The sequence below is a fragment of the Stegostoma tigrinum genome, chromosome 23, assembly GCF_030684315.1.
Source record: "Stegostoma tigrinum isolate sSteTig4 chromosome 23, sSteTig4.hap1, whole genome shotgun sequence".
NCBI lineage: Eukaryota > Metazoa > Chordata > Chondrichthyes > Orectolobiformes > Stegostomatidae > Stegostoma > Stegostoma tigrinum.
The window spans coordinates 37,614,237-37,627,212 of record NC_081376.1 but is presented as its reverse complement, the minus strand read 5'-3'; the positions used below and the strand labels follow the sequence as shown (position 1 = coordinate 37,627,212).

Below are 12,976 nucleotides of genomic sequence, written 5' to 3'. Positions count from 1 at the left end.
AAAAATTTTAATTTCAGAGTACTGCATAACTCTACACTCAATTTTAGTTTCTCACATCCACCATACCAGACTTTAAATCAATGCTGCATAAATGTACTTCAACTTCTAGCTACGCCCACAAAGAACAATAAGGATTCGCAGATTAACACAACGTGGAGCTGGATGAACACAGCAGGCCAAGCAGCATCTTAGGAGCAGGAAAGCGGATGTTTCGGGCCTAGACCCTTTGGTCAGAAAAGGGGGAGGGGGAAGACAGTTCTGAAATAAATAGGGAGAGGAGGAGAGGCAGATCGAAGATGGATAGAGGAGAAGATACGTGGAGAGGAGACAAGTCAAATCAAAGAGACGGGGATGGAGCTAGTAAAGGCGAGTGTAGGTGGGGAGGCAGGGAGGGGGGGACAGGTCAAGGGGGCAGGATGAGGTTAGTAGGTAGGAAATGGGGGTGGGGCTTGAGGTGAGGCGGAGGATAGGTATGGGGAAGAACAGGTTGGGGAGGCAGGGACGAGATGGGCTGGTTTTGGGACACGGTAGGGGGAGGGGAGATTTTGAAGCTTGTGAAATCAACATTGATACCATTGGGCTGCAGGGTTCCCAAGCAGAATACGAATTGCTGTCCCTGCAACCTTCGAGCGGCATCACTGTGGCACTGCAGGAGGCCCAGGATGGACATGTCATCTGAGGAATTGGAGGGGGATTTGTAATGGTTCACAACTGGGAGGTGCAGCTGTTTATTGCGAACCGAGCGGAGGTGTTCTGCAAAGCGGTCCCTAAGCCTCTGCTTGGTTTCCCCGATGTAGAGGAGGCCACAACGGGTACAGCGGATGCAGTATACCACATTAGCAGATGTGCAGGTGAACCTCTGCTTGATGTGGAAAATCTTCTAGGGGCCTGGGATGGGGGTGAGGGAGGTGAGGGCAGGTGTAGCACTTCCTGCAGTTGCAGGGAAAAGGGCCGGGTGTGGTGGGGCTGGAGGGGAGTGTGGAGTGGACAAGGGAGTCACGGAGAGATGGTCTCTCTGGAACGCAGACAAGGGTGGGGAAGGGAAAAATGTCTTTGGTGGTGGGGCTGGATTGCAGATGGCGGAAGTGTTGGAGGCTGATGCGTTGGATCCGGAGGTTGGTGGGGTGGTATGTGAGGATGAGGGGTATTCCTTTTTGGTTTTTATTGTGGAGACGGGGTGAGAGGGATGAGTTGTGGGAAATATGGGAGACATGGTCAAGGGTGCTCTCAACCACTGTTGGGGGTTGGGGGGGGGGGGGGGGAAGAGAGGATTGCTGTCCTCGTTTTTCAAGGACATCTGAGATATACGGGCAGCACGGTGGCTCAGTGGTTAGCACTACAGCCTCACAGTGCCTGGGACTCCGGTTCAATTCCAGCCTTGGGCGCCTGTCTGTGTAGAGTTTGCACATTCTCCCCCTGTCTGCGTGGGTTTCCTCCGGGTGCTCCGGTTTCCTCCCACAGTCCAAAAGATGTGTAGGCTAGGTAGATTGGCCATGCTATTGCCCACAGTGTTCAGGGGTGCGTGGGTTATAAGGGATGGGTCTGGGTGGGATGCTTCAAGGGGTGGTGTGGACTTGTTGGGCCGAAGGGCTTGTTTCCACACTGTAGGGAATCTAATCTTAAAAAAGCCTCATCCTCGGAGCAGATGCGGTGGAGGCGAAGAAATTGGGAATGGGGATGGCATTTTTGCAGGAACGTGGGTGGGAGGTGGTGTATCCTAAATAGCTGTGGGAGTCGTTGGGCTTGAAATGGGTATTGGTTTCTAGGTGGCTGCTCGAGATGGAGACAGAGGTCCAGGAAGGTGAGGGAGGTGTTAGAGATAGTCCAGATGAATTTAAAGATTGGGGTGGGAGGTGTTGGAGGTGAAGTGTATGAACTGTTCGAGCTCCTCGTGGGAGCACAAGGTGGCGCTGATACAGTCAATGTAATGGAGGAAGAGGTGGGGTTTAGGGCCAGTCTAGGTATGGATGAGGGATTCCCACCATGATTTGCAGTAATGGCCAACAAGTTTATGAATTAAATTATTCAGTATGAGATCAAGATGCAGAACATTAAAACTCCTACTGTAGGGCATATTTCAAAGCTATAATACAATCAAAGGAGAGATGCACCATGTAAATTTGTCATATGCCAACGAGTCAGACTCACTGAATTCACTTGTAAGGTAGTTGTACATTAACTGCTGACTTCAAATAAAAATCAGGAATTAGCTTTATCCTAGGCCTTCCATTTCACATTTCTCCCTGTTCACATACTGTGCAGTTCTTTATGAAGTTTTCTTCTCACCGTTAAAATTAACGTGTGGCCAAGGGTAAATTGCATGGAGCTCAGGGTAACAAATGTCTCTGCACCTCCCAGGTAGGGTGGTGTTTCAGGCTGCCACCTTCCTAGATTCCCCAGAGAGTCAAGAATTCAGCTGCTGCAAAAATTATTCCATCTGCCCAAAGATTTCACTTTTGCATATTGTTCCTCTTTGCTCTCACTTGCCAGTGAATGCATCAAATGCTGCTTTAAGCTATCAACAACGCACCCCACAAACGGTTAAGTCCAAGGCAGACCCTGGATAGAGAATCAGATATTAGGCAAAAAAACAGCAAGTGGGATCAAAGGGCTTTCTTTTCCATGTTGGTGACCTGTGATCAGTTGGCTTCCACAGATCAGTGCCGGCACCAGAACGGTTCACAACATGTATTAGTGACTTGGAGGAAGAAAGTCAATATACTGCTGCCCAAATTGCATATTCAAACATAGGTGAAAATCCAAGTTGCACGATAGCGATGGGTTAAGGGAGGAAAAAGTTGGTGAAGGAGTATAATGTGAGAAAAAAGTGAAATTGTTCATTTTTGAAAGGGAGACCAAGAGAATAGATTATTACTTAAATGAAGGAAAACAGTAGTCTGCAACTCAAAAGGACTTGGGGGTACAGTGTGCATGAAACACAAAGCTAGCACACAGATGGACCAGGTAATCAGAAGTCTAATGGAATGTTAGCCCTTATTTCAAGGGAGTTGGAGTATGAACTTAGGGAAGTCTTTCTGCCACAGTACAAGGTGGCGAGCTGACATTGGAATACCATGAACTGTGTGGTCCCCTTCAGTAAAGACACATTTCAATGTAAGTAGTTAAGAGATGATTCACTGGGATTATTGCCAGTATGTAAAGATTATCTTATGGGCAAAGGATAAATTGTTCCAGTTCAGAAGAATGGGAGGTGATCTCATTGAAACACATAGGATTAAGGGCTTGACGGGGTAAACACCGAAAAGATGTTGCCTCTCATGGCAAAGTCTATGAGCAGAAGGCAGAGTTTCGGAATAAACAGGTGTCAAATTAAGACTGAGATGAAGAGGAATTTCTTCTGAGGGTTGAGTTCTTTGGAAGTGCTTGCCATGGGGCTGTGAGAGAAAAGCCCTTGTGTATATTTAGGCTGATATAGATTCCTGATCAGTAGGGGAATCAAAGGTTACAGGAAAAATGGATGAAAGTGGATATGAGGGATGCTCGATAAGCCATTAACTTATTGAAGAGTGAAGCACGCTTCAAGGGCTGATTGCTTAATCCAGTTCCTATTTCTTATGAGCTATCCATGATTTAGCTTCTAGTAAAACAACACTCCTGCTATCCCACCGATTCTCCTGTCAGTTGAAAACCTTGATGGCCAAAACACATCTGCCTGGGCCTTCAAGGGAGAAATTTCTTCAGGGGCCCCCTTTTTATGGCCGGTGGATACAGTTCCAGGGGTGGCCACAACTAGCTAAATGGCTAGGAGGCAGCCCACAAGAGCAGAAGTGGGTTCATTGCAGTTTTCTCAGCAGCAGGCACCACAAACCATGAAATTCTGCCCACTGAATAGAACAGAAGGTTGCCTTTTACTCAGAGTCTAAGCCAACTCTTTCCAAGCTCAAACTATTTGATCCCAGTTGCTTCTCCCACCCCTTATGCATGCACTTTCTCCCCCCTTCAAAATATTTATCCAGTTGCCTTTTGGTGGTTACAATCGAATATTTATCCACTACCTGGTCAAGCATATATTCTATTAATTGGGGAAAAAAATTAATCCATATTGCCTTTGTTTCTTTTCCCCATTATTCAAGCGCAGTGGGTACTTGGGCAGAGTAAATTTAAGGAGACAGGTTTTTAATTAACAATAGGTTGAAGGATTATGTGGCATGCATAGGAAGATGGAGTTGAGGCAGAGATAAAATCAGCCATTGTTGTTTTAAATGGTCAAGTAGGTTCAAGGGGCTAAATTGTCAACTCCTGCTCAGAGTTCTTGTCATGTTCAAAGCTGCTCTCTTTTGTATTCTATTTCTATTAAAATCTTTGGTAAATTTAAATACTTGCATCAAATCCCATCCTAGCCATCTCATCTGGCAAGAAAAATCACAAATGCTCCAAGCTATCTACACAAATATGCTCCCTTATCAATACAGTGAATATAATAAACCTTTTCTGTAACCTCTTAAAAGCCTACATAAGCCACTAGAGTTCAGCACCCAGAATCAGACAATAACTCAGTAGGTGCTGAATCTAAACAACAGCCTATTTTGTCACAAATGTGGTAGTAACAATGACAGCTGAGCTAACCGCATCTTCATATGATTTCTCCAAGTACAACAATAGTCACTCAATATCAAGCAGATGCGTGATTCTCAAAAGGAACTATCAGTCTTAGGTCCTGCAGCCACTACTTCATGTGGTTTAGTTTCAGCCAGACAGTATTTCTACCTAGTTATGCTACTAAATGGAGTCTTCTATTTGCCAGTCACTTACTTGACTTGTCTTTCTTGTTTTTGCTCCTGGAATACACAGTTGAAGAGGGTGCATGGGAGGCACAGTACGCAGTCAGAACATCTTTTCGTTCAGAAAGGATGCTGCAGTCATTACAAGTGTAACCATTAAATATGGCTGTCTGCATTTCCCGTGATACTATGTCCCCATTTGCTTGGAGAAAAGTTGTACCTCCTCCTAAAGAACAAAGAAACCAAGATTTGACACCAATACCAAAAGAATTTAAGTGTTATTAAACATTTTGGTAAATGAGTCTTAACAGCTGAAGATTTCTTTACCTTTGACATCTCCATCCTCATCATCTAGACCTGTTGTGTAAATACAAGCAAAGTAGATTTCAATATCATTCAATTTCACAATTAGCAAAAATCTCAAGCAACCTTAGACATTGGATTGAAACGATGCAAATACTCCTTAGCACAAGTATTTCAGGTTTAATTCTCAAAGGGAGGGCTCATTTCATCAGCAGAAACAGTTTAATCAATGCTTTATGCTGAACAAAACATTTAATTTGAATAACAAAACCATTAGCAAAATACAATATTTGTGTGATCATAAGTGACAAGTCTCAACAAGTTCTGCAATACATTTCCAGCAAGTAATACACAAAAATGGTATATGACAGGTGTCCTTTCTCTGAGTGGGAGATTTCAAGACGAGCAAGCAAATCTTTAAGGAGAAAGGAGAAACATCTATAAAAGACAAGGGGGAAAGGTGTTTTTTTATTAAAAAACTGAAGTTCGCGTGTGGTATGAACTTCCAAAGGAAATTTTAGATGAGAGTACTGTTACAATGTTTAAAAGACATTTGGATAAGTAGACAAAAAGGAAATGTTTGTAGGGTACTGGATCAAGCTCAGGCAGTTGGGACTAGTTTAGTTTGGGATTATGGTCAGCATGGACTGGTTGGGCCGAAGGATCTGTTTCCCAGCTATATGATTCTACGTACCTCAGGTGATCAGTTGTTCTTTGTGTAGAATGTCTATAAAGCAACATTCATCACTTATGCAATGCTTCAGCGAAAGCTAGAGATGCAATATATCTTCAGACTAAGTACTTTACAATCTTCTGCACTTAATATGGAGTTCAACACCTTCAGATTGCAAAAGTACTCATTTCTTGTCTTTATTTTAGCTTTTATTTTTGCATTCTCTGTTACTATGACCTGTCTTCACTTGCCATTTCAGTGGAACACCTGTTTTTTTCCAGTTAGACAGCTAGGTACATTTGTTCCGCCATTCTCACATTCCAATACTCCCTAAATATTGCCCTCCACATTTCACATCAGCTCTGACAAGTCATCAGGACTTGAAATGTTAGATTGCTCCCTCCTGGATGCTGTGATCTCCAGCAAGTTTGGCTTTCTGTGCAGGTTCCAACATCAGCAGTAATTTGCTCCTACATCAATTATGGATTTGGAAGTGGAACTCAAGTACACTCACAAACTGTTTTCCAAACTGTTTGACCATGAAACCAAGTAGTGCATTTAAAAGGTATCAAAGTTCTAACTAGTTCTCACTTCATCCACATGTATCCATCTTCCAGCAGAGGGCAATGACTCTCAGCAGTCAAAACCATGCATATTATCCAATCTTCAACTAAAATGTTTTAAAATCAATGTCAAAGTTTAATAAACACAAGTATATCGATATCAAATGTATTAACTTACATTTAGGAGAAGACAATTATTGTAGCCTGGGTTTGTTACATCCCTAGCTACTTGGGTTGGACTACATTCCATCTCCAGTTTCAAAGGTAAAATATTGTTTTAAAGAAGCAGAACCAAAATGTCAGAGCATGATGACATTTTAGAATTTTCTAACCCTAAAAATGAAAAAAGTGCTATTTATGGCTTCCTCTCTTCTTCCTTCAAAAATAAACAGCAATTCTCTTTTGAAAGGTAGCACACATGCACGTACACTTTAAAAAATATTTACTAAAATGGATTTAAAGCAGGGGTATCTGTACAAATGCACGCACGTGTGGAGGAAGCACACTGATGCTGAAATTAATTCAAACTTTTAGTCAAGTAGTGTTGTTTAAACAGCACACAATATAACATTGAACAAAAGTCTAACAGTTATTTTCGCCCTTGTGTGGTGTAAGCGGTTTCCCAAAAGATCTTTGTCATTTTAAGGTAACATCTCCAAGCATTATGTTTCATTTATTAAATGATGTGATATACCACATGCAAATGGACTTCAAAAGCGAATGCACATTTGTTCATAAGATTTAATGTGAAGCTTTTTTAAAAAAAAATTGACAAGTTTGCACATGAACATTTCAGTTAAGATTCAAAAATTTCCATGAGCATTAGTTCATTTCTGACACAATCAGTTACCACACATTATACCCTCCACCTCAAGTCTAGTAAACAGCAAATTAATATTCAAAATTTCAAGGAAGTTTTATTCACTTAAAATGTCCAACTTACATGCACGAATGAAACATTTAAATTTGTTCTCCTAAACCAGAGATCAGCTTTTGTTAGTGAAGCCAAAAATTGATTTTGTTAATTAGATTTTAAATACAGCAAGTTCTTGAAAGAAATATGAACTTTTTCTAAAGAGTCTCAAATCAGCCACCTGGTGCACTTACATTACAAGCATTAGTCAATTTTCAAGCCCACTGCTGGAATGCTACAATGCTGAAAAATATGACAAGAGAGATGGAAGCAAAGTGTCATGATGAAATAAAAAAAAACACTGTTCAACAGTGCATCAACATCATGAACTTCTATTTCAATTCAGGAACACAGCAAAAGAAATGCTGTACATGCATTTTAAGAGTAATACTAGACTACAAAGAGAAGAAAGCCTCAGGGAATTGGGATTATATGAAAGAATATACTCCAAAATACATAGGTTCAAACAGTAAGGCTCAAAAAAGGTTGAAAATGACAAATTCTTTTTCAAGAGAGGATAGCCAGTGAAAAATAATCCAGTATGGCCCTCCTGTGGGTGGATACTGTGGCAGAAAAATTCAAATTGTGTGTTAAACAGAAGTGGATCTGATTTGTTTCCAAATGCTTATTCTCCAATTCAACCTTCAATAATCTTCATAAAACTAAACTGGCTCAGTTACACCCAAATTCAGCTAGGCTTTTGAAAACTTACCAGCAATAATCAAATTATACTTAATTGCTAGTTGGACAGGTTGCACTCAACTCCGCTTACCCCAAAAATGGCCCAACTCTGTTCTTTCTTGAATCGAAGACTCATCCAGTACTGTGGACAAGATTGATGTGTCAGTCCCATAGCCGAGGATACTGCTCTGACTCGACACAGAGGACTCACCCTTGGCTTTTCTCGGAGTAAGAGATACAGAAACAGTTCGCTTGCTTGCACTGGAGTGTTTATGTTGCTGTTGTTTTGTGCCTCTGGAGGGGGGGGGGGGTGAAAAAAAACTTCGTTGAAAGATCCGTAACAAATGTTAACATTTTTCACCATAACACTGCACCACAGTAGATTAGAATTTGAGTACACGTGCAAGTTTCCTTGTCGAACATTTGGGTAAACGCCAACTAAAAGGGACACAGTCACCTCAGGACTACCTTCAAAAATTTAGAAACCAGTCATAGAAAGATCAGAGAGAGGAGGAACTGCCGATGCTGGAGAATCTGAGATAAGATAGTGTGAAGCTGGACGAACACAGCAGGCCAAGCAGAGGAGCAGGAAAGTTTGACGTTTCACGTCAAGACCCTTCTTCAGGGGAAAAAAAGATCAGCTCAGTTATGAAGATAGATGAAACAACTTCTGACTGTTCTCCTTCGAGAGAAGGTGGCTGAAACAAATTTGATGATGTTTTCAAATTTATAAGCGGTGTGGATAGAGTAGATTAGGAGAAGTTGCTTCCCACTCAAAAAGGAACAAGGACTAGAGAGGACACATTTAAATTAATGTGCAAAAAAGGGAGTTAATAAGAAAAACAACTTCTTCATATAGCCAGTCATTAATGTATGTAATGTACTGCCTGGAAACAGAGGCGGCAGGTTCAATTGAGACGTTCAAGACAGCATTTGATAATTACTTGGGTAGAAAATGTGGGCAAGACAATGGGAAAGCACAGGAGAATGGCAGTAGGTAATGACACTCATCTGAGGAGACTGTGCCAGTGTGAAAGGCCAAATGGCCTCCTTCTGCTCCATAATAGTTATGAGACAGAGATCTAGAAGCAGATTTCCTGTGTCTCCCTAGTCTACTTGAAATTTCAAAGAGTAATGGTGAGGAAGCCCAAATAAAATAAACATATTCCATTGGTACCATGATTTGATGATAAATAAATACAAGAACAAAACTAAGTGTATTATAGCTGCATAATTAAACAATAGAAATAATTCTTGGTTGGTGCCTCTCAATAGTACCTGGTAAGAAATTTTCAAACTATAAGCACACATTATGGCTTTGAGAGGTATTCACAATTATGCTGTCTCTATCACCCCATCCCAAATGGGAATAATATCAAAGTCTATATCAGGTGTAAGAAACTTATTCAATAAGAGTCGCTGTCGAAAAAAAATCCAATTATTTAATTTACTAAAACAAAACCTTTCATTTGCCAGAAACTTTGCACTTTTCATTGTTTCAAACTCTAACTTACCTTGTATCTCAGCTGTCTGAAATCTTGAGGAAATACAAAAGATTGAACCATGACTACAACCAACCTAAATTAAGTGATGAAGTGCTTTGAATTCATTTGGAGGCTTTGATTGTGTTGTGTTTTTGGGGCAGAAGAGAAAAAAGCCAAAGATAAAGATTTATCAAAAAAGACTTTTTATGCTCAGCAAGATAAAGGATCGAGAAAGACAGTTGATCACTATCATTTAAAAAATTGCTGTGCTGATAAGCATTGCTGCCCTATACTTACTACCAAACCCCAACTGCACTTGACATGGTGATGAGGAAGCATGTTTGACCTCTGCAGTCAGTCAACGTAACTTAAGTGTACCCACATGGTGATTAGAGGGGAATTACAGGATTTTGACTCCTTGATATTGAAGAAACTGTGATATCATTTGTAGTCAGGATTTGCATGAATTGCAGAGGTACTTACAGGTGGCATTCTCAAGTTCTCCTGCCCCTGTTGATTCGAGGTGAAAAAAGCTGAGTCTGAAGGAACCTTGGCAAATTGCTACAATGCACTTCAAAGATCGGGATCACACATTGCTATCACAGTGCACCAGGAGAAGGGAATATTTACAACAGTGGATCAAGTGTCACTGAACCATTTTCAATGGTGTTAAGGAGATAGCAAGGACTGCAGATGCTGTAAGTCAGATGATAAAACGTGGAGCTGGAGAAGCACGGCAGGTCAAATAACATCTGCAGAGCAGGAACGTTGACGTTTCAGGTTGGAACCCTTGACCTGACCTCCCGTCTGACCTGTGCTCCGCAGTGGTGTTAAGTTTCAAGTTTTGTTGGAGCTGCAAACTTCTAGGCAATTTGAAAACTTTCCAACACATTGTCCACCATAAACAAACTTTGTAAAGTCAGCCAGTGAGTTACTTGCCAGGATTCCCAGCCAATTTATTTGTGCAGCCACAGTATTTATATAGCAGATTCAGCTAAGGTACTGATCAATGGTAATTTTAAAACATTGATAGCTGGTGGTGGACAGATGGAAAGGCCAACAGACCGAGTCCGGGGGTGGGGGGGGAGAGCTGGGGAATAAGCCTTTGAACGCGATAGGTAGTCTTAAAATTCAAGCTCCCCTTGCCAGGCAAGTCACAACTAACATTTTCATTAGTTATCAGCCCAAGCTTAATTGGTGCTCTCTGTACCAAACAAAGGCTTACCTTGATGACAGTTCCTTATAGGACAAGACGCTTCCAGTGAAAGAATGATTGCTGCCCATGCTCTCATTGTGCACACTCTCTGTAGAATAATACTCTGTACTAACAGGACGCAATCTGCGTCGTGACATCCTTGGTGAGTCGTACACTGGATGCAAGTGATGTGCACTTTCAAAATCCACAGCCTCTGTGGAATAGCTCGAACTGAAATAAAATATACTTGTGATGAGCATTTCACTCAATTAAATAATACAAATAGAGAACAGTTAGCCAATGAGGTTTATACTAAAAACATGCAATCAGTACGTGCAGGATTGAGAAAATTTAGACTGAGTGATGGGATTATCGTTTATCACAAATTCAACTACCGAAAAGTATTTAAGATGTTAAAAAAATTTATACATTCAAATTCCAGTTTTAAGAATATACAAAGATTCAGTATTTTAACACCATAATAAAAACATGGTCAGATTAGCAAAGATCAACATCAGTCACAAAAACTTAAAACTATTTTGAAGTTGTGCATTTTTCTATCCTAATTCGTGATGTTCACTGTTTAAAACATCATTTCAGAGTCCAAAGGAATTATGAACTTTGAAGCAATTGCAACGAGTACCATTCACAACAATAATCACTCCAAATCATTTCAGCACAGAATTACTTCAATTATCTATTTTTTCCATGCTCGTTCCACCTCAACTGACAAACATACAATTAGTCCCAGGCCTTTGGCAAACAATGTTCAATGGGAGCAGGGCTTAAGACAGGAGTTCCTATGATTTTTGCTCCCCTTTCTAGAACATCTTCACTTCAAATAGGCAAACAAAGCCATGTTGAACACTGCAGTGTTTAAAGCAAGCAACTTCAAACCATTTCATGCCCAAAATATGAATCAAGTTAACTGAACATATGTCACAGTTTAAAATACACTTTGGGAAGAGGAAAGGGAAAAAGAGGAAAACTTATCAAAGGAAAGAGAAACATGTTAAAAATTAATAATCAAAACACCAGCATTAGCAATCTAAAGTTTATATAAAGCAGATGATTCTTGTTGGCAGTTAATGTTAAAAGGAGCAATATATTTCATGGAAAAATAGGGCACTTTCGATTGTGTTTTATTTATCAAATATTCAGTTCAACATTTCACACCAGCTTATGATTTAAGAGCTGTTGGTTAAAATTATTTGGTGCCTTTATAAGCCTTGCAAAACGAGTAAGTAGTTTACAATATAATGATGTTAACAAGACGACACACTGGAAGATAATCCACAAGTTTCATCAGCCTCACCTCCACCCAACAAGGCAAAATGTGCCCCTTCACACAAGCAGCTATGTAAGGTAGTACAAATTCTACTCACACTGCTGGTGTGAGAGAAGAGAAGATTTGCACTTATTCCAAAGTTGATCGAGCTCCGAATTGTGCCATCAGTTTAATATTGAAGGACATACAAGCTAAACACCATGGTTAACAAAGCTGGTGTTGTCTAAGACTTCCTTGAAGTGCTATAGAATGCAAACTTTTGCAGTTAGGCAACCATGAAAGTTGTTTGCACTTTGAAGTAATACAAAAATTGCAAAACCTCAGAGGAAAGACTGAACCAGTCAGAATACAAGTAGTTGGAATATGGGAACAACTGCTGGACAACCGCTGTTATTCATCCCTCAAGCTTCATCTGCTATTTGGTTAGATCATGGCTGATCAGCTTCCTTAATTGCCTGCATTGAATATGTAACCCTTACTATTCTGACAAACTAAGCTGCTAGTCTGAGTTTTGAAATCTTCAGTTAAGTTAGACTCAGCTTTTTGCAAAGTTTCCAAATTCCCTAACTGCTGAAAGAATACCTTAACTACGAGATAGTTCCTCTCACACTTATTTAAATCACTTTTGACACCAGTAATTTTATTCTGTGCAACCTAGTTTTCCTGGTACTTACAAGCAACACTTACTACAGTTTTTTTTAAAAATCATTCAGCTCACATCGAAGAGAGTCTGGAGTTATTAGCTGGGGAAAGCAGTGCTGTGTCGACAGGCAAGCATTCCTGTGAGCAGAAAATTGTCTTTTGGCTTACTTAAAACTATGGCCTGTTGACGAATAATAAACAGTAAGAATTCCGCACAGATGTGTTTATCATTAGAAACTGGAGCTTTTGAAAATGTTACACATGCTGTAAAATTCCAATTGAAATACAGCCCAGCAAAATCCAAATAAATTTAAATGTTAAAAAAACCACACATGCCATATTCCAGCAGCTTAATTGACTGCCATCAGACAACCTGAAACAAGGCTGTAAACCCAAAATCCAAGTCCTCCATTTATCACAACTTCTGCAAAATCCACAGAAACCTGAAAAATCACTGAAAAATGTTAAGGTGGTCATCTGCTGTTCCCATTT

General features: G+C 40.5%; 1 protein-coding gene across 1 annotated transcript in view; it reads right to left on the bottom strand.

Annotated features, from left to right (window-relative positions):
- The window catches only part of sun1b (Sad1 and UNC84 domain containing 1b), a 69,093-nt gene that overhangs the window by 23,665 nt on the left and 32,452 nt on the right, over nucleotides 1-12,976 (bottom strand). The window contains exons 3-6 of the mRNA XM_048552733.2: nucleotides 10,585-10,785; nucleotides 7,967-8,169; nucleotides 5,070-5,099; nucleotides 4,774-4,968 (exon numbers count right to left, since the gene is read on the bottom strand). Coding sequence (XP_048408690.1) covers nucleotides 4,774-4,968; nucleotides 5,070-5,099; nucleotides 7,967-8,169; nucleotides 10,585-10,785 — 629 coding nt within the window. The remainder of the gene's footprint in view (nucleotides 1-4,773; nucleotides 4,969-5,069; nucleotides 5,100-7,966; nucleotides 8,170-10,584; nucleotides 10,786-12,976) is intronic.